The sequence below is a fragment of the Lemur catta genome, chromosome X (genome assembly GCF_020740605.2).
Source record: "Lemur catta isolate mLemCat1 chromosome X, mLemCat1.pri, whole genome shotgun sequence".
Taxonomy (NCBI): Eukaryota; Metazoa; Chordata; class Mammalia; order Primates; family Lemuridae; genus Lemur; species Lemur catta.
Genome location: NC_059155.1, coordinates 55,315,570 through 55,339,476, shown reverse-complemented (window position 1 = coordinate 55,339,476; position 23,907 = coordinate 55,315,570). Strand labels below are relative to the sequence as shown.

The 23,907-nt window shown below is 37.1% G+C and overlaps 1 protein-coding gene across 16 annotated transcripts in view; it reads right to left on the bottom strand.

Moving 5' to 3' along the window:
• Positions 1 to 23,907, bottom strand: part of HUWE1 (HECT, UBA and WWE domain containing E3 ubiquitin protein ligase 1) — a 153,637-nt gene that overhangs the window by 119,050 nt on the left and 10,680 nt on the right. For all 16 annotated transcript variants that reach the window (XM_045537607.1, XM_045537610.1, XM_045537606.1 and 13 more), the window contains one exon: positions 1,293 to 1,361. In XM_045537607.1, the coding sequence (XP_045393563.1) occupies positions 1,293 to 1,337 (45 nt within the window). In that variant the 5' untranslated portion in view covers positions 1,338 to 1,361. The remainder of the gene's footprint in view (positions 1 to 1,292; positions 1,362 to 23,907) is intronic.

The window sequence follows — 23,907 nt, the reverse complement described above, 5'->3', positions numbered from 1 at the left end:
CTCATTCTCATTAGTACAATGCTAAGTAAAAAGGGCAGGATAATTGTGTGTGTGCATGCAATAATTTTTTAAAAGGTTGGAAGAAATATACCAAAATGTTAATAATGTTTATCCCTTGGTGATACTTGCCAGGTACTTATATATTTTTTAAAAACCAAGTGGCCTGTATTCAGAAAATGAATTAACTGGCTGGGTGTGGTGGCTCATGGCTGTAATCCTAGCACTCTGTGAGGCTGAGGCTGAAGGATAGCTTGAGGTCAGGAGTTCAAGACCAGCCTGAGCAACAGCGAGAACTTATCTCTACAAAAAATAGAAAAATTAGCCACGTGTGGTGGTGCGCACCTATAATCCCAGCTACTCAGGAAGCTGAGGCAGGAGGATCGCTTGAGCCCCCAGGAGCCTGAGGCTGCAGTGAGCTATGATCATGACACTATACTCTAGCCAGGGTGACAGAGTGAGACACTGACAGAAAGAAAGAAAAGAAAGAAAAGCAAAGAAAGGAAGAAAAAAAGAAAAGAGAAAAAAAAGAGCATTTACTTACTATGTGCCAGATACTATGGCAAGCAATTGCCCCACATCAAGGAGGAAGAAATTATCAGCCCCATTTTGTAGAACTTTGTGGAAATCAGGCAAGTTAAAACACTCTCAGCCACAAAAATCTAACATAATTCAAACCCAGCTCTAATTCCAAAGCTTGTGCTCTTTAAACTAAGGACATGGGGTCTCTACAGGAGCATCATAATGCAACACTTCCTTCACATCAGAACATAGTTCAAGCTAGCTGATAGAATTTTGGACTGAAGCTAGGATTTTACCTGTTGACATAGAGTCAACTGACACGGCCATTCAATACACAGGTTAAGCTTAATTATATGATTAAGAATCAGTAATAAAGAAAACTAAAACACTGGCCTCACAAGAAAACTGTAAGAAAGTTGTTCCCACTTTCATTTTATAAAAAACAAAATTGAAAGCTCCCACAGCTATAGTCAAAATTTGAACCCTCATCTGCTCTTTCCATACTGCCTTTCAATGCATAGGAATAGCAGCCTGAGAACCTACATTAGGTACACAAAGCTACAAAGAAATGTTCAGCGCTCACTTTTCACTGGCTTCTTGGCTATCTAAAGGCAAGTTCAAAAGAAAATTTGACTGGTTCAAAACAAGTTGCTGTTTTATTGCACTTTCTTTATATGAGTGATAATATATTTGGAAGATTAGTACAGGAGAACTGCTCACAAAGATTTTGTCTGAAATGAAAAGATAGGCAAAGGAAACTTTTGGATACTTACAGCCTCAGTAGGTGTCTTTTTCAGTTTAGTCCTGTCTACTTTCATGTTTTCGATTTTCTGCTTTATGATCTGAAAATAAAATCACAAAAGAAGTGAGAACTTAAAGTTGCAATCTTGACCTCTACAAGCTTGGACATAGACAATAACAGAATGAAGAGCATGCAAAATGCTTAAAGTAAAAACACCGGAGTTATGATGCTATGCCAACTCTGAGGCAGAGCTATGAGGTAGACAGGTGTAAAGAATCTCTCCAAATCAAATTGGCTCATACCCCTATGTTGCACAAGCCTAGAACCAAATCAAGCCAAAAACGAAAATGCTTTTCTTTTACAAGCATCTCAAACTCTTTATTGAAAATAAAAATGTACAATGTTTCCAGCACGCCTCAGAATGGAAAAACTCACCATAGCCCTGCAGTTTTCTGGAACCCTTAGACATTTCACTTCTAGGAATTTATCCAAAGCAAGTCATAAGGATGTACACAAATATTTAACCACACGAATCCATACTGCATGACCATGTATAATAGTGAAAAATTGGAAAGGACCAAATGTCCAAAATAGGATGTTTAAAATGGAATATTACACAACTGTTCAAAAATATTGCAGACAACTATATAACACACAAAAATGTTCATGATGACATAAAAAGGTTACAACATAGAATGTTAAACCTATGGGCCGGGCGCGGTGGCTCACGCCTGTAATCCTAGCTCTGGGAGGCCGAGGCGGGTGGATCGCTCGAGGTCAGGAGTTCGAGACCAGCCTGAGCAAGAGTGAGACCCCGTCTCTACTAAAAATAGAAAGAAATTATCTGGCCAACTAAAAATATATATACAAAAAAAAAAAATTAGCCGGGCATGGTGGCTCATGCCTGTAGTCCCAGCTACTCGGGAGGCTGAGGCAGTAGGATCGCTTAAGCCCAGGAGTCTGAGGTTGCTGTGAGCTAGGCTGATGCCACGGCACTCACTCTAGCCCGGGCAAGAAAGTGAGACCCTGTCTCAAAAAAAAAAAAAAAAAAAAGAATGTTAAACCTATGTCTAAGGAAAACAGATTAGAAGGGATGTACAACAAAATATTAATTCATTGTTAACCAAAAAGCTTACATAGGATTGTTTTACCTATGTCCCTCTTTTACTGTTTTTTACCAATAAAAATATATTAGTTCTGTCATAAGAACAAGGGCAATACTTTTATTTTTTAATTAGAGAATGAGGAATAATAGACATTGCCATGTCTTTAAAAAAATGAGGTATAAGACTTTTAAGACTCCCACTAGAAATATCTTGAGCACAGAAAACATTCACTTTACTCAGGCCATGTAATTTGCAAGGCTCAAAAGTAGGCAACAGCTTGATCCGAGATACAATATAATCCCCACGTGATCTTTGATAACAGACAAGCCCTTTAAGATGCCCTGACCAAAGCACGGGAAGAAATAAAGGTTTCTCCCACTAGCAACTAGGACACATGCACAGAGGTAGAAGTGGACTGCAGGCTCTTTACACACAAAGATTCTATTAATAATATTTACTCAGGAGCAGTCATTAGAGGTCAATGTCTCTCCCCTAATAAGGCTGCCATAATATAAAGCTGACCGAGCACAGATATAAATTTTAGGCAGCTTTTTGCCTAGATTTAGTCCAATATACTCAGTACTGTGGAAATAGCATATATTTGCCTGTATGGCTTGCAACCATTCAATCAACAGGCACTTAAGGAAGAGTTGATGAAAAAATCCAGACTATGTTCTAAAATGTTTCTGTAGAAACAATGCCTGAAGAAAAATAGATGTTTTCCCTCTATGGTTGATATTTAGGGTATGTATTTCCAGATTTTTCAAAAATTAGCTCAGCATCTAATACAAAATGAACAAAATGCCTGCTGCCAACAACCTCAAAACATCTAAAATGGGGCCAACAAGATTCTGGCAACAATCCCATCCATGCAGTGGAAAACTACAAGCTGAGATATTTGTACCCTTACTCTCAGGCTTGCTTTTTTCTCCTTTTCTCACGAAACTTCTTAAAGCCATTACTTAGAGCAAGTGGCTGACAGACTATTGCATCTGCACTCATTTGCAGGGAGGCCATTAAACTGGCTCTGCTGCAAGAAGTAGCAGCAGTTGGCCCCAACACCACACAAACCCAAGTATCTGATCAGGAACAAGGCAAGAATATCTGTTTTTACTACTTTTATTCAATACAGTGCTGGAAGTTCTAGCCACTACAATACAGCAAGAAAAGAAAATAACAGGCACACAGATCAGAAAGGAAGAAATAAAACTGTCCCTATTTGCAGATGACAAAGGATTAGAAAATCCTAAGAAATCTATAAAAACTCTCCCAGAACTAATCAATCTTCTAAGTCACAGGATACAAGATAAACATAAAAATCAATCATATTTCTCTATACAAGCAGCATGGCTATGTGGACTCCAAAGTTAAAAATATATCATTCACAATCACTCAAAATAATGAAATTATTAGGTATAAATCTATAAAACATATACAGGACTTACATGCCGAAAGCTATAAAATGCTGATTAAAAAAACCAAAGATCTAATTACATGGAGAGATCTAAGACTCAACATAGTAAAGATGTCAAGTCTCCTAAAATTGATATACAGGTTTAACACAATTCCTATCCAAATCCCAGCAAGACTTTTTTGTAAATAAGCCAAGAATTCTAAAGTGTATATGGGAAGGCAAAGGAACAATAGCTGAAACAATTATGAAAAAGAAAAACAAAGAGGAATGAATCATTCTACCCACTTGTAAGACTTATTTTATATAGATAGATAGATAGATTTCTCTATCTAGAGAAATCAAGTAGTGTTGGCTGAGGGATAGACACCTGTATCAATGGAACAGAATAAAGAACCCAGAAATAGACCCATACAGATATGCCCAACTGATTTTTGACAAAGGTGAAAAAGCAATTCAAAGAGAGATAATTTTATCAACAAATGGTGACAGAAAAGTAGACATCCACAGGCAAAAAGATGAACTTTGACTTAAGTCTCCCACTTTATACAAAACCACAGACTTATATGTAAAACTATAAAATTAACTGAGAGAAAACATTTGCAAACCATATAATAGTATCTAGAATATATAACTCTCAAAATTCAACAGTAAAAAGCCAAACGGTCCAATGAACTAGGAATATAGGGGAACTTCCTCAAATTGATAAAGAATATTTACAAAAAACCTACAGCTAACATCATACTTATTGGTGAGAAACTAGAAGCTTTCCCCCTAAAATCATGAATAAGGATGATCACCTCTCACTTTAACACTTCACTCAAAGTTCTAGCTAAAGCAACAAGAAAAGGAAATAAAAGGTATACAGAATGGGAAGGAAGATATACAACTGTCTTTTTTTCACAGATGACATGATCATATATGTAAAAATCCAAAAGACTGGACCAAAAACCCCTGAAGCTAATAAGCAATTATAGCAAGGTTGCGGGATATAAGGTTAATATACAAAACTCAATTACTTTCCTATACACCAGCAACCAAAAAGTAGAATTTGAAATTTAAAACAATACCATTCAAAAGATGCAGTATTTAGGTATAAATCAAACAATATGTACAAGGTCTATAAGAGGAAAACTATAAAACTCCAATGAAAGAAATCAAACACATAAATAATTGGAGAGATAGTCCATGGCCATGGATAGGAAGACTTAATATTGCCAAAATGTCAGCCCTACTGAACTTGATCTATAGATTCAATGCACTCCCAATCAAAATCTCAGCAAGTTATTTCATGGATACTGACAAACTGATTCCAAAGCTTAAATGGAGTGGCAAAAGACCCAGAATAGCTAACACAATATTGAAGAAGAAGAACAAAGTCAGAAAACTAACACTACCTGACTTCAAGACTTACTATAAAGCTACAGTAACCAATAGTATGGTACTGGTGAAAGAACAAACAAGGCAAGAGTGGTGGGTGCATGCATGTAGTCAGGAGGCTGAGGTAGGAGGATCGCTTGATCCCAAAAATTCAAGGCTGCAGTGAGCTATGACTGTGCCACTGCACTCCAGCATGGGCAGCAGAATGAGACCCTATCTCTTCAAAACAAACAAACAACAAAAACAAAAAACAGATTAAGAAATCCACCAGAAGACCCACATGAATATAGTCAACTGATCTTGAATACAGAAGCAAGAAGCAATGGCATTATAATGGACAAAGTCTTTTCAACAAATGGTACTGGAACAACTTGACGTCCACATGCAAAAACATCTAGACCTACATTGCACCCTTCACAAAAATTTACTCAAAATGAATCACAGAAATGTTAAAATATTCTGCTCTGTAAAAGACACTGTCAAAAGACTAAAAAGACAAGCCAGACTGGGACAAAATATTTGCAAAAATAAAGGAATGTTACCCAAAATACACGAAGAACTCTAAAACTCAACAATAAGAAAACAAGCCAATTAAAAAATGGGCCAAAGACCTTAACAGACACCTCACCAAAGATATACAGATGGAAAATAAGCATATGAAAAGATGCTCCACACCATGTCATCAGAGAAAAGCAAATTAAACCAAGATACCACTACACACCCAATAGAATGGCCAAAATCCAAAATGCAGACAACACCAAATGCTGGCAAGAATGTGGAACAGCGGGAACTCTCATTCTTTGCTGGTGGGAATGCCAAAATGGTACAGCCACTCTGGAACTCAATTTGGTGGTTTCTTACAAAACCAAACATACTCTTACTATATGATCTAGCAATCACACTCCTTAGTATTTACCCAAAGGAACTGAAAACTTATGTCCACACAAAAACTCACACATGAATGTTTATAGTATTAATAGCTTTATTTACAATTGCTAAAACTTGGAAGCAACCACAATGTCCTTTGGTAGGTGAATGGATAAACTGTGGTACATACAGACAATGGGGCATTATTCAGTACTAAAAATAAATGAGTTATCAAGCCATGAACAGACATGGAGAAAACTTAAATGCATACTACTAAGTGAAAGAAGTCAGTGTGAAAAGGCTACATACTGTATGATTCCAACTATATGACATTCTGGAAAAGGAAAAACTATGGAGACAGTAAAAAAGATCAGTGATTGCCAGGGGTTAGTAGGGAAGAAAGGATGAACAGGTGGAACATGGAGGATTTTTAGGGCAGTGAAACTACTCTGTATACTATAATGGTAGATACATGTCATTATAAATATTTCCAACCCCCCCAAAATGTACATCAAGGATGAACTCTAATGTAAACTATGGTCTTTGGGTGATAATGATGTGTCAATGTAAGTTCATCAATAGTAACAAATGTACCACTCTGGTGGGGGATGTTGATAATGTAGGAGGCTATACATATGTAAAGGCAGTGGTCATACGGAAAATTTTGCTATGAATGTAAAACTGCTCTAAAAAATAAAGTCCATTTTTTAAAAAAATCAATCCTCCAAAACAAGAGCACTGAGTAATTTATGCACCAAAATAAGCAAATCACAACCATTTTACCAGTTTTAAAAAATGCAGATGAGGTCACTGTTGAGTCTTTAAACAAATAAGCACCTTGCTCTAACTAAAGCTGTTTTGACTTCGTATACTGTACTAGTCAAGTGTCTGGAACAATAGAAAGACTCTGGCTAACTAATGCATAAGAGTAATTCACTGGAAGGATATCTGATAGCTCACAGAACTGACACAAAGCTAGAGATCCACATTCAGAAAACTGGGAGTAACCAAGGAAGCTAGGCAGCTTGGAACTACAGCCAAGGACCTCCCACAGAAACAGCTTAGTTGGGGGTGCTTCTGCTGCCAACACAAGACTCTAGATGCCTAGAAGCTACTGCTAGTGGCAGAATGATTTCTAAATTGTCTCTGGTTACATGTATGAGTGGCTCAACTCTAAGTCCCAAGTGCAAGCATTTGATGCACCCAATAAAATAACCCAGCTAAAACAAATGAATAAACAAACACACACAAATGTCCCCATAGCAAGTGTAACGCTAACCTGGTTTTTGTAATTCCATTGCAAGAAACACTTATAGTTTAAAAAACAAAGATGCCACTGTCCATGAGCCATCAGTTAAGAAAATTCAGAAGTTATTTTGTTCTTAAAGAATCTTGCTCTATGGAGGGAGACAAAGATCCAGTAATTTGGGAAATGTTAAAAACAGAATTTATCTTCCTCTAGGACAGTCAGGTGGCTGAATGACATTAATGCCTCTAAGATGTCTTGGGTAAGGGAAGCTTATTAGGGCACAGAAGCATTTTCTCAAATGGCATCTACTGAAAGCCCACCAATTTAAGTATTACAAAGAATACACTTTGAGACACACTGTCCTGGGACTTCATATAAATAATATTCTTTTATACAATCCTCACTACTCAAGCCAAGTTTTATCCCTATTTATTGATAGAAAACTGAGGCTCAGAGCAAAATAAAAGTGCTTTGCTCAGTTAGTAAATATTGGCACCAAGATCTAAATCCAGGTCTGACTTATAAGTCCATACTTTAATATTGTTCTGTTCACTTTATTTACCAGTTTTATTACTACAAAATACTTGGCAGATGAATATAAATTTGTGACAGATTCTTCTACACTGTTGGATCCCACTGTCAAAAAAAATTATTCCAAAAGAGGAAGCTGGGGCATAAGCTGAGATATTGTCACTCTCACTAATGAAGGGAACAGTAATTGGGGACTGAGTTTCACCTAACTCTTAGAAGGTAAACAGGTGAAAAATCCCATTACATAAAAAAAAACCTGTAATAAAAAGTCAGTTTGAAACAAATTCCTGGAAATGGCCTACTGCCTTTGTTGGGTCAGAACCAGGACTCTGAGTACCAAGCAATCTCTGTGTGTAAGAAATACTTCTTCCTAAACTTAGGTCAGAAAGACAACCAACTTTAAGGAAACAAATTAATTATTATCAATCACCATCCCATAGCTAAATTAACTATTTATTTTTTCACTTCTTCATTCTCCCAACCTTTACTTACCTTTGAGGTTTGAATCCTGATTTTGTAGAGTTCACACAAAGAACAAGTGTATACAACTAAAATATACCAAGGGAAGTCACTCTTTAAAGGGTGATGCACTCTGTAGTAATCACCTCCAGCTGATAAAATTTAGGAATAATGACTTCACTATTGAATCAGCTTAAGGGCAGAAGACACCTGTAGTTCCTAGATCTGGCTCAAGAGCAGTTGGGAGCAGTGGTATGCTAGCCTTACTACTCAAAGTGATCAGTAGCACTGACATCAATTAATTTCAAGCTCCACCCAGACCTGAGGAGTCAGAATCTGCATTTTAACAAGATCCTTAGGTGATTCATATATTAAACTTTGAGAAGCACCAGATCAGAATACAGGCTGAGAATCAGGAAACCTGGGTTAGAATCCTTGCTATATCACTTACTCACTGTATGACCATGAACAAATCTGCCTCTGTGTGTTTCTGTTTCCTCAACTATGAAACAGGAATAACTGATCTCCTCACTTCCACACTCACTTTCATCCAATCCATTCTCTGGAGAGCAGCAAAAGTAATCTTCTTAAAACATAAATCAGATCATGTTACTTCCCTGATTAAAACCTTTCAACAGTTTCCCTAGAATTATACCCAAACGCTAACCATGATTCAAACTCTAAGCATGATTTGTTCCCTGGACCTCTCTCCAATCTCTTCTCTCTGCATAACCACATTATTCTTTCATTTAGTACCTGGAAGACTCAAAGTTCTTTCTGGCCTCTAGTCCCTTAAAAGTGCTATTCCCCAGTGGAATGTTTCTGGCGCTCCCCTACCCTCTCCACAGATTTGAGGAATTGACATTTAAACTAAGAGAGGCTTAGAGACTTGCCCAGAGAGGCTTCCCATGGCATCCCACCTAAAGCTGGTCCCATTGTTATTTTTCTACTATAGTACCCTGCTTGTTTCTTTCATAACAAGTATCAATTGTAATTACTGGTTTGATTTTCTACAAGCTCCCAGCACATAGCATGGTTATCTTCCACATGATACGTATGCAAGTATTTGCAGAACGGAGTTCAGGAAAGAAGTATGCACTGGGAATAAAATCTGTGATTGTTAGCATATAGACACTACTTGAAGCCATGGGTCTGGAGATGATTGCTTACAGAGAAGGAAAGGAGGCCCCAAACTAAGTTATTTGTTCTAGCATTTAAAGGCAAGGCAAAGAAGAAGAATCTAGCAACGGAGAGGCTGATCAGGTAGGAGTAAAACTAGTTAATCATGGTATCATGAAAGATAAAAGATGACATGAGTGATCAGTTGCATCAAATGTCAAAATGTGTCCACAATTAATAAAATGTGGTATATGTATACCATGGAGTACTACTCAGCTATAAGAAACAATGGTGATATAGCACCTCTTTTATTTTCCTGGAAAGAGGTGGAACCCATTCTACTAAGTGAAGTATCCCAAGAATGGAAAAATAAGCACCACATGTACTCACCATCAAATTGGTTTCACTGATCATCACCTAAGAGCACATTTAAGAATCACACTGATCGGGTGCCGAGCAGATGTGGGTGGCGGAGGCGATGGGTGTATACATACATAATGAGTGTGATGCGCACTGTCTAGGGGACGGACACGTTTGAAGCTCTGGCTGGCGGGGGGGGGGGGGGCCGGCAAGGGCAATATACGTAACCTAAACTTTTGTACCCCCATAATATGCTGAAATAAGAATAAAAAAAAAGTGTCCACAGAAAAATGTTTGTTGAAATTGGGACTAGAGATAACTTGACAAGCAATCATTTCAGTGGGGTAGTGGGAATGAAAGCCAGACTGGAGTGAGTCAGGCATTCAATGGAAAGTGAGGAAGCATAAATGGCATGTGTGAAAAACTCTTTTGAAAACGTTGGCTGTAAATGGAAGCAGAGAATTATAGGGTCACTGAAAAATAGAGAGGAAGGAAGGGGAATAAGGACCCTAGCGAGTGGATGGAAATTATCTTGTAAAGAGGGGATAACTGAAAGAGTCCCTAAGAAAGTTAGGGATAGAGGACCATTTAGCCTCTCACTAATTAATGAGCACTTATGTGGGTTTTGAACAGAATAACTATCGAGAATTAGGACACCCTCTCCCTAACCTCTTAAATGTTAACTGAGTTTCCCTCCATATGTGCTTACATTGTACCCTGTACCCATCACTTCCCTGACTATTAATGAGAAAATGTCTGCCACACAGTGGGTAAGTTATAAAAAAAAAAAAAAAAAAAAAAAACCTGGGAAGGGAAGAAATATACATTGAAATACACATTATCAGTAGTTGCCTCTAGGTGGCAGGATAACACATAGTTTTATTTATGCTTCATGGTTTTCAGATCCTTCCAGATTTCCTATGCATCTATTTATAATCAGAATTTTTTTGTAAAATTTTTCTGAAGAAAACAGTTGCCCCTGAGCCAAAGGACATGCACCAAATTAAGAACAGAATCATCTAAACAAATGTCTTGGATTAGCTGCTACCTGCTCTTGGAGCTTTTTCCTACACTTTCTGGTGTTTGGAGCAAGGAGCACAGGAAGCACTCTGGTTGACTGTTCGTAGGTAAGAGATGTTGCACATATGTATGGGAGTGAGGATGAATCAAAATCACCCTAAAACTCCCACTGAAATAAATCATGGAAAAGCATTATGGCAGTTCTTAAAACAGAAAATGCTTAGAGAACTCCAGTGTGCCACAAAGCAAAATAATTGATTCTCTTTGCCTTGCAATGATTCCCTTTGCCTCTCGCAGTCTCTGGAAGTAAATTCAGTTGAGAGCTGCTGTGACCATCCATTACAGCAGAAAGCAGCAAGCTGAATCTTGAAACCTGGCCTGCTATTCATTATTTGATTACAGAAGCACAGACATCACTGATTAACTGATTTTTTTTAAAGGGAACACCACATGATTTGTCAGGCCTTTATATCCGGCCTAGTTTCTGATTATTCATTTTAATAGCCACTCAACAAATATTCTGAAAGCCATTTATGATCACAATAACAACAGCTAATATTTACTCTATACCTATTATGTATTATCTCTAATCCTCATAACAAGTTAGAGATGAAGACTATGCCCAGTTTACTGAGGCTGAGAGGGGCCACATATCTAGCAAGTGGTAGAACCTGGATTCAAACTCAAATGTTCCACAACTCCACAGTGTACATGTCTATATACACAGCCCACCTCACTATCCCCCTCCTATAGATACCAGTCTCCGTATCCTCAGCCACCTAAAACATGAGTCTCATGTGCCCTAAGAATTACTGACCTAGACTTTACTGGACACTGACAGTAAGATGTAATAATAAAGCAAATGAAGAAATCTGGAAATTATTTGCAGAAATACCTTGACAAGAAAGAGTCTCTCATTTAAAATCTGAAAACACTATACTTAGATTAAGTGTACATGCTTGCTCTGGGTGTTTCTCTGCACTGCAGTAAGATCAAAGAAAATAAGGGCAGGGATATCAAGAAAAAGAAATCTGAAGCCTCCAACATTGACTTTGGAGGTGAGAACGGTATCTGAGACCACATCCCCCGAAACATCTTCTACTCTACAGTCCTGGGAAGCTACATATCCAGGAGTTATCCTTCTGATCATTTATTCCCAGTTACTTAGAGAGGGAAACTGGCCATCAGAAGAACTAGGCAACAAAACAGGGTTCACCCAAGTTATAGATGATCAGTTTTGCCAGTAGAGAGGAAATGACAGCATGTCAAGGAGCCCTTCTTAGCATTCTCAACAGAAAATAAAAACGGCAACACCTAAATTTAAGTTATGAAAATTAAGGAAGAGACTCCTCGTCTACAAATTTTCAACTGGTGCTCTGGAATTATCCTAGTCTACCCTTTAAGAATTATGTTCCCCACCCTCTTCCTTTTCCCATTCCATTCCTTATTTGTGGCTGGAGTTGGTGCAAAAGATCAATTGTAACAATGACTGGTTATTCCCTCATACCTCATCACATCTAGTTTCAAAGATGCACACACTTTCTCAGCCTTGCCCACTTCTCACAGAAAATTAAGAAATTAGAGCCTAAACTAACATTCTTTATTCAAATTTCAAGAATTTGCCCACAGAAAAGCCTGCCCTTATCTAGTAGGTTAATTTCACCCAGAAGGGCCACAAGCAGCACTCAATGAGTTCAGGAAAATATTTTCATTTGTCAGAAGTCAAGTTACTTAAAAATCATCTTATAAATAATTTACCTCACCTGAGACTTATTTTGAAAACTGAAAATTCCTGGCCATACAAGTATCTAATTCAGTAGGTCTGAGCTGGGGACCGACTTTTTTTTTTCAGGCTGCTTAGATCAGCAGTCCCCAACCTTTTTGGCACCAGGGACTGGTTTCATGGAAGATCATTTTTCCATGGACGGGAGGGTGGGGGGAATGGTGGTTTCGGGATGATTCAAGCACATTACATTTATTGCGTACTTTATTTCTATTATTATTACATTGTAATATATAATGAAATAATTATACAACTCACCATAATGCAGAATCTAATGTCGCCACTGATGTGACAGGAGGTGGTGATGAGAGTGACGGGGAGTGGCTGTAAATACAGATGAAACTTCCCTAGCTCACCTGCCGCTCACCTCCTGCTGTGCAGCCCTATTCCTGACAGGCCACAGACCGGTACCAGACTGCTACCAGTCCAAGGCCCAGGGGTTGGGGACAGCAGGTATAGGTGATTTGGCTGCAAAGGGCAGCCTTGAGAGCCACTGTGTTAGATATTACTAAATATGCTTTTCCAATTTGCTACTAACTTAGGAATTTGCTTTAAAATAATGGGGGGAGGGAGGTATAAATAAAACAACAGCCCTGTGTTGATAACTGTTGAAGCTGGGTGACAGTTACATGGACGTTCATTATACTATTTTCTATTTTTGTTTGTTTTTAAAATCTCACAAATTAAAGATATTTTAAATTAAAATCTTATCCTGCCAGATCCCTCCATTCCATCATCCACATTGCTGCCAGAGCAATCTCCCTAAAACTCAAAATCTACCTACATCAAGTACAAACTTCCTTACTTAAAACCAGCATCCAAGACCTCGAGGACCTGGTCACTGCCTACCTCTCTTACCAGTGCCATGATATTACATAATAGTCCCCTCAGTTCCCCACATGCTTTAGCCATGTCGCGCTTTTTACAGTTTCCCTAACATTCAAGATTTTTAATACCTTAACTCACTGCTCTCTCTGCTAAAATGGCCGCTACCTGCACATCCCCTAAAGCTCAGCTTAAATGTCACCTCTTCTATGGGGCCTTGTCAGATATCCTCTCCCCCACAGGAAAACTGGTGACTCTCTTTGTGCCCCCACTGTATCCTGCATATACTCTCAATCAACAAACCTCTTTATTTACCTGATGGTCTCCCCACTAGACTGAGTTCTGCAAGAGTGGGACTGTGTTGGATTTATCTTTGCATTCCTGTCACCAGCACAGGAACTGTCATTTAGTTGATTAATAAATAAATGACTATCCAGTAAATGTTTAACAAAACTAAAAAAATCCTAATAAACTCTCGGTAAAATTTTCAACTGAGGGAACCAATTTAGAAAATTCATTCAACCTTCATCTTTCCATTCAACAAATAGTTATGAACATACTATATGTAGAGCATTGAGATACTATGAAATAGCCAAGTGTATAGAAATGTAGAAAATAAAAAGAAAAAAAATCAGGAAAAAAAATAGATTAGAGGCAATGGTAATATAAAGGCAACATAGTACATGAAAACACAGAATTAAAGTACAACTTCTAGTGCCCAAAAAGCTGAAAACAATCAATTACAAGATCATCAGAGTACACAAGATAAATCCTTAATAAACACAAACCATGATCCTCTTCCCTTTAAAAAAATTTGATTTTGAGAGATTAAATTTGCATAAAGTAGAGTACACCTTTAACAAAAGTAACAAAATTATCCTAGCTTTCACCTTTGGCCACAGTGTAGAAAAAACACAACCTAGAAAAATATATACAGATGCTCCTCAACTTATGATGGGGTTATGTCCCAATAAATCCATTTTAAGTTGAAAATATTAAATCAAAAATGCATTCAGTACAACTTACCTACCAAACATAATCTACCCTACCTTAAACGTGCCAAGAACACTTACAAACAACATAGCAATTTGGACATCCTAATGACACATAGAGAAAATTAAGTGTAGAGAAATCTTTAGATTTTCTCATCCTACACTGAGGCACCACCACAAAAACCCTAAAATTTCATGGGAAAATTTGCATATGTGGGTATTTTTCTGGGAAGATGATCAGTAGCTTTCACATTGCTGGATCTTAAAAGGATCCATGACCTGAAAAACATTAGGAACCACTGTCCTAAAAAAAACCCCTAGACATTGTCTGCTTAGTCACTATAATGTTTTCACTTGTATTTCTCTTTCATTTATAAAACACAGGTGTATGGTATTTTCCCCAAGGACACATGATAGACTACCGTCAAATACAATAAAGACAGTACCAGATGCCAAAGAAAACAGAATTCCAACCCTTTTGCGTTATTTAGCTCCAACTCTCTCATGTCCCTGGGTTTACAGAGAAACAAAACAGGCAGTATCTCTACAGATCAAATCTCCTCTATATATAAAGGAGAATTCAGTATTCCTGGATAAAATCCTCTTGTTCTACATCCTAATGAAAGGTAGGAAAAGCACAAACTTTGTATTAAGAGGCTGGATTAAGTATATGTCTAAATAAAAACTGGGTTTTACATGCCTTAACATATTCTGACAAAAGATCTGTCTATATGGGGGGAGGAGGAGAGATCTCAGTAATATATTTATTTGCTTCCATACATGTAGATTTAAAAAAAATAAAGGTAGAGACTGAGGAATACTATTGTAAGAAAAGCCAAAATGAAGCAGAGAACGGCATAATCCAAAGGCCTGGGAATCAGAAAGACCTGGGCTTAAGTTCCATTTATTAGGCATATGATCTTAGACAAGTTACCATACCTCTGAGTCAGTCACCTTTGTAAAATAAACAAGCCTATCTCATAGAATTTTGCCCAGCAAAGAGTAAGCAATATTGTCATTTGTTCTATTTCTTTTAGCTCCAGATTAATCCAAGGGCAGCAAACCTTATGCTAGATAGTCTACAGATAGATACAAATACAGAGATATAAGATCTGACCAAAAGCAAAAAGGAGCTGGCCTTTTCAATCTTTCTACACATTATCTGCATATGAATGAAAATATATACTATGTATTAATCTCCAGCCTTAAGTGCTGACATTAAAAAAAAACTTAAATTCTACTTTGATGACAATGAGATTAGGAGTTCCAGTCTTTCTCAAATTATACTTTTCCAAAGGGTAGTCTACTAAATAATGTTCATGTCAGGCCACACCACTTGATCAAAAATTTTAATTGGATCTGAACTATTTTCAGCTGATTCAAATAATTTTTAGAAGGAAAAGAGACAGATTCTTTTGTATGGTTTAAAAGAGCAAGTTATTTATAGCAATTATCAACGTGGCAACAAACTCTTTTCAATATGAAGAAAATAATTTCAACTCCACAGGTCTATTATGAGGATCAAATTAATTTATCAATAATAAAGGTGTAAGACAATGCCATTAAAAATAAAGATACATCCCAACATATAGAAAAAACTGGCTATGTTAGAGTAAATTTAATAGCACCACACACAGACCAGCACATAATCATTTCAAATAAACAAAACTATGTGAACAATTTGTTGCTTTGAAACATTTATATCTAATATGTGAAAGGTACTTGCTGAACATGAAAGAGCAGTATGCAAAGGTACTCTAGTTCTTAGCCATCGACTGGCTTTATGACCTTAGGACAATCTTGGCCTCAACATATGAAAAATAGAAATACAATAACTAAGATCCCTTAAAGCACTATCTATAATACTCTGCCTTCAGTCCAAGACAAATGTTAAGTATTCAACATGACCAATCTCAATTATTCTCAAAAACTAAAGAGCTAAAAGTAATCAAGCCAGGTTTCTTATTTAGCACAAATTTCTAAGTTTTTTTTTTAAACAAACTACACTTTTGCAAATAACTCACTTTTAAGCTGAGGATATTTTTAAAGATCAAATAGCCTTTCCCAGGATGGAAAATACGAGCTACTGGCTAATCATGTGGATGAAAATACTTCACACTATTATTTAAACATAAAAAGCCAAACTATAAAAGTATTAGAAGACAATGCAGGGAAATATTCTTGCAATCTTGGCAGAGAAAAAGCCTTCCAAGAGACATGCAACTGAGAACCAATAAAAGAAAAAAAATGAGATTTGACGACATAAAAATTCCAAATCATAAACAGAAAATATGTACAGTAAGATGGAGAGTTACTATTTCTAATATACAAAGAACTCTCAAAACTGAGTATGACAAATAATCCAAGTTTAAATGAAGTAAAAGGGCATAAACTTGCAATTTGCAGAGGATATAAACATTTGCTCATCCGCACTAGTAGAAAAATGCTAATCAAAGCAAGGAGGTAATATTTCTCATTCATCAGACTGATTAAAAAGATCACACCTATATATAATCCTAGCACATTGGAAGGCCAAGACAAGAAGATCACTTCAGGCCAGGAGTTTGAGACCAGCCTGAGCAACACACCAAGACCCCCGTCCCTACAAAAATTAGAAAAATTAGCCAGGTACAGTGGCGTGCACCTGTAGTCCCAGCTACTTGGAAGGCTGAATCTCAGGAAGATCGCTTGAGACCATGAGTTTGAGGTTACAGTGAGCTATGATGATACCACTGCACTTTAGTCCAGACAACAGAGTGAGACCCTGTCAGACAAAGGCAGGGAAAAAGGAACTCACAGACACACTGCTAATGGGAATGTCAATTCAATATACCCTTTTTGAGGGTCATTTTGGCAGTACCTGTCAAAAATTTAAATTGGTACCACCTCTTGACCCAGAAGCAATTCTACTTGTAAGACTCAACAATAAGGAACGATTAAATTATAGTAGAGCCATACTTCAGAGTCCAATGCAGTCATTAAAAAGAATGGAGCTGAGCCATATGTGCTAACATATAAAAATATGTATAGTATGTAAATGATAAGCACACTATATAAATGTTAAAAGGCACAAAATTTTATTTTGTTTGAATCTTTTTTTTAAACAGCAAACATGTTACCTTTATAATTTAAAACAGTTGAAAAGGAAGGGAAAATAAGATGGGCTTAGAAAACATCACTTTATAATATATCACATTGGAAAACTATGGCTAGTTATGAAACAAATCCAGCCCACCGCCTGTTTCTGTAAATAAAGTTTTACTTGAACCTACACACACAAAAAGAAAACATTACTTTACCTTGAAAGTTTTATAAGCAAGAAATTCAGTTCCATCTACTGGTTTATGGCATATACGTACATATATACATATGTGTATATATATATATGTATACACACACATACACACACACACACACACACACACACACACACACACAAAAACACAGCCAAATTGAATTTTCCCAGCAAAGAGCTCCAAATTGACCTCCTGTTAGAAAGTAGTAACCATGGTCAAAAGGGCAAAGAAACAGCTTTCTTTGGATTTTGGCCTTTCTCACATTAACTTTCTACACTCTTTTTAAAATTTTTCCCATTTTGGGGGTAAGTTTCTTAAAGGAAGACGGCCACTTATTCTGCACTCCTATGGATATTTGGTGCCATATTTAGAGAGAGATAAGTTTTAAGGAAAGATACAGCATAGTAGAAACAATACTGGACTAGTTAACCTGGGTTGAATGCCCAACTCCACCACTATTCAGCCATGTTACCTTGGACAAGTCATTATCCCTACATCTGGGCCTACAAAATAAGGAATTTGATATGGATATTAAATATAGGTTCTCACCTAGCTTTTCTGTTGGACATGGAGAAGACTACCATTTTAAAGCTGTTGCTAATCTGTATGCTAGAAGGAGAGATCTGAATTCATCCAAAGAGATTTGAAGGCCACCAAAGTCTGCCTTTACTTTTTAAAAGCAAAAATTCTAAAATCCTGTATATAAAAGGTTGTTTTTAAGTGATATCTCCATCTCTTGAAACTATACTTCCTATACCAAGATATTTGAGGAAATCTGAGGGGCAAGGACATGGACTTCAGACTGAGTTAACAGACTGCAAACACTCCAGGCCGGAGGAGTCACAGTCATCTCTTGGAAAAAATGGCAGCAGATGTACGAGTGGAGTTACTATGGCAACTATACTGGCTGGCTATATCCAGCTTTATACTCTCCTGCGATACTAATTTATCAAGGCTTATCCCGAGGTGTTGTAATATTGTAAATCATGGAGCATATACTAAACATACCACAGTGAAAAATGTAGGATAGTCTTTCTAAAGGGCAATTTGGCAATAAATATCAAAAGCCTAAACGTTTTGCATTCTAAGTATAGAAATTTAAGGAAATAAACATAGATGTCAAGAAGATTTATCTATTAGGACGTACCTGTGCTTCTTTCCTTCATTCAACACTTACTTACCAAATACTTACTGTATACTAAGAAGTATTGTTTTAGATCATGAGAAACAGGGACTTAAACATATAAACATAAAAAACTGGAAATAAATTATGAATATCATGCAGAATACAATGCAGCCATTAAAATGCTATAGAATTGGGAATGGCAAATTTAAAAACACCATTGCTACACTGGTTTGGAGAAAACTGCTAAAAAGACATTTTGGGGACAACTGAGGAAATGTGAATATGAATTGGATAGTAGATAATATTAATCTAACTAGGCAACAAATTCCCTAGATGTGAAAATGGCATTGTGGTTTTTTAGGAGATGCCCTTATTCTTAAGGCATATGCTAAAGGATTTAAAGATGAAGTGTCATCCTTACTTGACATGCTTCAGAAAAATTCAACACATATGTACATATAAATCTAATATGGCAAAATCTTAACAATTGTTGAATCTATCTGGTGGTATACAGATGTTCATTGTGCTATTCTTTCAGTATTTTTAATGTTTGAAATTTTTCTTAAGCTGGAAGGGAGGCAGCAACATTTTTAAAAAGAATATTTCTGAAAAAAAAAGAACATAGTATTAAGGGTACACAGGAATAAAGAAAAGCCTCGGAAGAAAAAAGCACACCAAAATGTTAATAGTGTTTATCTCTGAGTTATGGGATTTGAGGAGATTTGTATGTTTATCTGTATTTTTTCAAAAATAAGCCATACTTACTTCCATATCATGATGAACGTTACTTAAAAACAAAGTCAAGAAAGTGTTTTCAAACAAGAATTACAATAAAATGAGCAAATGACACAAAAAAGTCCCATTCCCAAAGCATGCTTACTAAATGAATTTAAAAACTCCAAAGTAGTATACAAATTTAATATTAAGTAATAATAGATTTTTGTGTGGCCATCACATAGGTTTTGAATTTTTACTTACATGAGTAATTTATACCATACTCACACTATAGAAGTTCAAGCAATTCATGGTACTGACTGCAGGGAGGAAGGAAATGTTGGGTATTAAAAAAGTATTTCCCCTTTACCTATACAGGTTGAATATCTCTTATCCAAAATGCATGGGACCAGAAGTTCTTCAGATTTCAGATTTTTTTTTATTCTGGAATATCTGCATATACATAATGAGGTATCTTGAGGATGGGACCCAAGTCTAAACATGAAATTCATATCCTGAAGATATTTTTAATAATTCTGTGCATGGAACAAAGTTTGTGTTAAATATTTATATGTGGAATTTCCCACTCATGTCGTCATGTCTGTGCTCAAAGTCCTGTATTACCCCTGCCCCCAGCAAAAAGACTGAGGCAAAAATAAATGTTAAAAATGGTCAATTCTGAAGGGGAGGTAAGAATGGGGGTTTTTGTTGTATTATTCTCTGTATTTTTTAGTATATTTTAAATTTCTCAGAAATAGAAATGTAAACATTCCAGAAAAAGCTAAAGTTCTCCATGACCGTATCTCCCAAATAAACTTATCAGTTTGCTCTAGTTTTTTTAAAAACATAAGACCCAACTCTTCCCCATACCTTTTGCCATGACTCAATATTATTTAATTACTTTCCGCCAATGTAATGATTGAAAAAGACTTCATTTTAATTTACATTTCTTAGTTTGAGTATCTTCTCTTGTTAAAGGATATTTTTAGTTTCCTATTCTGAGAAAAGTCTGTCCCTAATTTTCTACTGAGCTGTCTTTCCTTATTCTTTAAACATTACCCTTATCATTAAGATGGGACTATACTGAAATGTTAATGGTGATTAAATATTGTGGTGGGATTATGAATATCCCCCCCAAATATGCACACATTTTCTAGTTTTTCCTGAATTAGTTCAGTGATTGAAACTAGAAAATGATGATATAATGGATGAAAAAACCCTTAGACAAAAGCATTACTTTCAGGGGTACTCTATCATATATACAACATATATATACATATATACATAACACCCTTAAGGAGGTCATAAAATCTAACTCAGAAATAAATGCATCTAAAGTATAAGTCCATGAAGAAATGAAATAATGGTTGAGCCTATTGATTCATTTGGAATACGTTTAACTGACTTTGCATAGCATTTTTGAGTTCAAGAAGTATTATCTTGCTTAACTCTTAACAAAATTCTGTGTGATATTCCTTGATACCCTCTTTTTTTTATTTTTGAGACAGTGTCTCACTCTGTTGCCCAGGCTAGAGTGCCGTGGCATCAGCCTAGCTCACAGCAACCTCAGACTCCTGGGCTCAAACGATCCTCCTGCCTCAACCTCCCGAGTAGCTGGACTACAGAGGTGCATCACCATGCCCGGCTAATTTTTTCTATATATATTTTTAGTTGGCCAGATAATTTCTTTCTATTTTTAGCAGAGATGGGGGTCTCACTCTTGCTCAGGCTGGTCTCGAACTCCTGAGCTCAAATGATCCAACCACCTCGGCCTTCCAGAGTGCTAGGATTACAGGCGTGAGCCACCGCACCTGGCCCCCTGATACCCTCTAGTAAACTGCCATAGCACATTTTGTTCATTCCTCATATTATTATACTGATCCCTTTAAGTGTGATTTACAGGTTTCCTTCCCCTAAGTAGACCACACTATCCTCCATTCTCCAATCGCTTATCTTTGTATTCCCAGTGTATGGCAGCAATGTGTATGTCCTCAATAAATATTTGTTGAATTAATGAGATATCATCACCCTCATTTAAAGGATGAGGAAACTGGCTCACTGATGAGGTAATTTGCCCCAAGTAACATAGCTATTAAGTACTTATTTTACATAAATTATAATGGCCTTATCTTTGTGGAGTACTCTACAATTTAAACATTTTAAAATATATTATATCTCACTTCAATGCTCACAGCAACCTATGAAGTAGGCTTTTTGATGATCATTTTATAGATAAGAATGGAAATTTGGTGATACACTCTAGGCCCACTCACATCCTAGTTTATATGAAGTACGACTGTCTCTTTATATACCTGATTCATCTGGTATTGAACTGGGTATAGGAGCCTGTATTTTATGTAGCAAACATTTTAAGGGGAAGGTAAAGGGGAGGGAGGGGGAAAGAAGAAGGTGGAAGGAAAGCAGTTAAAGCAACAGGACAGAGGCAGGAGATCAGGTGTAGGTCCATCTAAAGACCATAAACTGGTACTATAGTATCAACCACATATACCACTTTGAAATCCAATCCTGGCCCACAGGTTTTTTCTTGATATTACCCAATATTCATAGAAGACAACTGTAGGCTTTCTCACATTATCAGCAGTCTCAAAGGCTGGGGAGGCACACAGAATTAGGAGAGCTTTGAGAAACAATAGACAGGCTATATCATACATGGACAGCACAGGGGAAGAAATGATAACACAAAGGAAAAGGCTAAGGAACTTTAAACATGATCTCACAGTCCTTAAGTAGACTGTCAGTTTCTCAAGGGCAGAGACCAAGTCATTTTATGTCCCTTACTCCTGTACTCAGAAACACTCAGTAAATGCTTACTGAACTGAATGAAAAGAGGTAAGATGTAAGAAAGAAAAAGATGTAATATTAATTTAAAAGTTGAATAATGGCTTCCATTTATTGAGTACTTACTAAGTGCCACACATTGTATTTTAGACATTATGTATAATGTTAAAAGGGATATTTACCTCTTTTCTAATGTCCTATATATGGTGCTACTCAAGTATGTAACAGTGATGACACTGATGACTATCAGGAAGACTCATTGTGGGTTACTAAGGTTACAGCAGAACCCTGAACAGAAGAACCTTGAACACTAGGGGGCTGTGTAGATGGAGAAAGATCAAAGTAACCAATATATACATCACCACCATACTGGGTAGGATCCTTCCGAGGATATGAATGTGACTCCTAAGACTTTGCACAGTGAAAAACTACTCTGGTGGAACATTCAGTTATCACTGGCCAAAGTCTCAGACCCAAAATGACCAAAGAACAAACCCTATCCATCCCCACCACTGATGATCCCACACAGACCTAAAGGATCCAGATATGTTTTGCTAACCAGCCATCACTTCACCACCCTGACTGCCCACCCCTGAGCTGTTGCAGGGGTTAAGTAAAATAGTACATTAAATAAACTACTACCTATTGATCATCTACAGTGTACTAACACCTTACATTTTCTCATTTAATTCCAATAACCATATGAATAAGCAAGCCATTTCCCCAGACGAAACATCTGATGGGTCAGCTTGCCCAAACTGGTAGAACTAGTAAGTAGCCAGCCCCCAAACCCAAAACTGCCTGGGCTCCATGCTCTTTCTACTATTATCAAGGCATCGCAAACCTTTCTCCCTAAATTCTAATAAAAAGGTAGGGATGAATGAAGAGAAGCCTGGGGAGGTTAAGTGGAAAGAGAAAAGTGGAACTGGGTACAAAGCTCAAAGCTACCCATGGCAAAAGAGGGAATGTCCTTTGACTTCACCTTTATCTTAATCTCATTAGCTAATTCCAGGTCTGAGGCAGAAAAGCACAAGAATGAGCCTAGAACATCTTGACATACCAGACAGCAAGGAAGCTGACCACCAGATACTAGAGATCCCATCAAGAACAATCCAGGCCAGTGTGGTGGCTCATGTCTATAATCCTAGCACTGTGGAAGGCTGAGGCGGGAGGATCGCTTGAGCCCTGGAGTTGGAGATCAGCCTGAGCAAGAGCGAGACCCAGTTTCTACAAAAAATGGAAAAATTAGCCAGGCATGGTGGTGTGCACCTGTAGTTCCAGCTACTCGGGAGGCTGAGGCAGGAGGACTGCCTGAGCCCAGGAGTTTTATGCTGTAGGAAGCTATAATGATGCCACTGCACTCTAGCCCAGGGAGACAGAGCAAGACCCTGTCTCAAAAAACAACAACAAAAAGCCAATCAAGAGTCAACTTTAAGACAGACAGCCCTAACAGCCAAAAGTGGGACCATCTGAACTTCACTGAGGGTCAGAACTACAATTTGTTTAAATCCATCAAATGTTTACATCCATGAATACATAGTTACATATACACATATACATATATATGTAACCTTTTGAGGATGACAGGGAACCAATTCATTATCTTGAA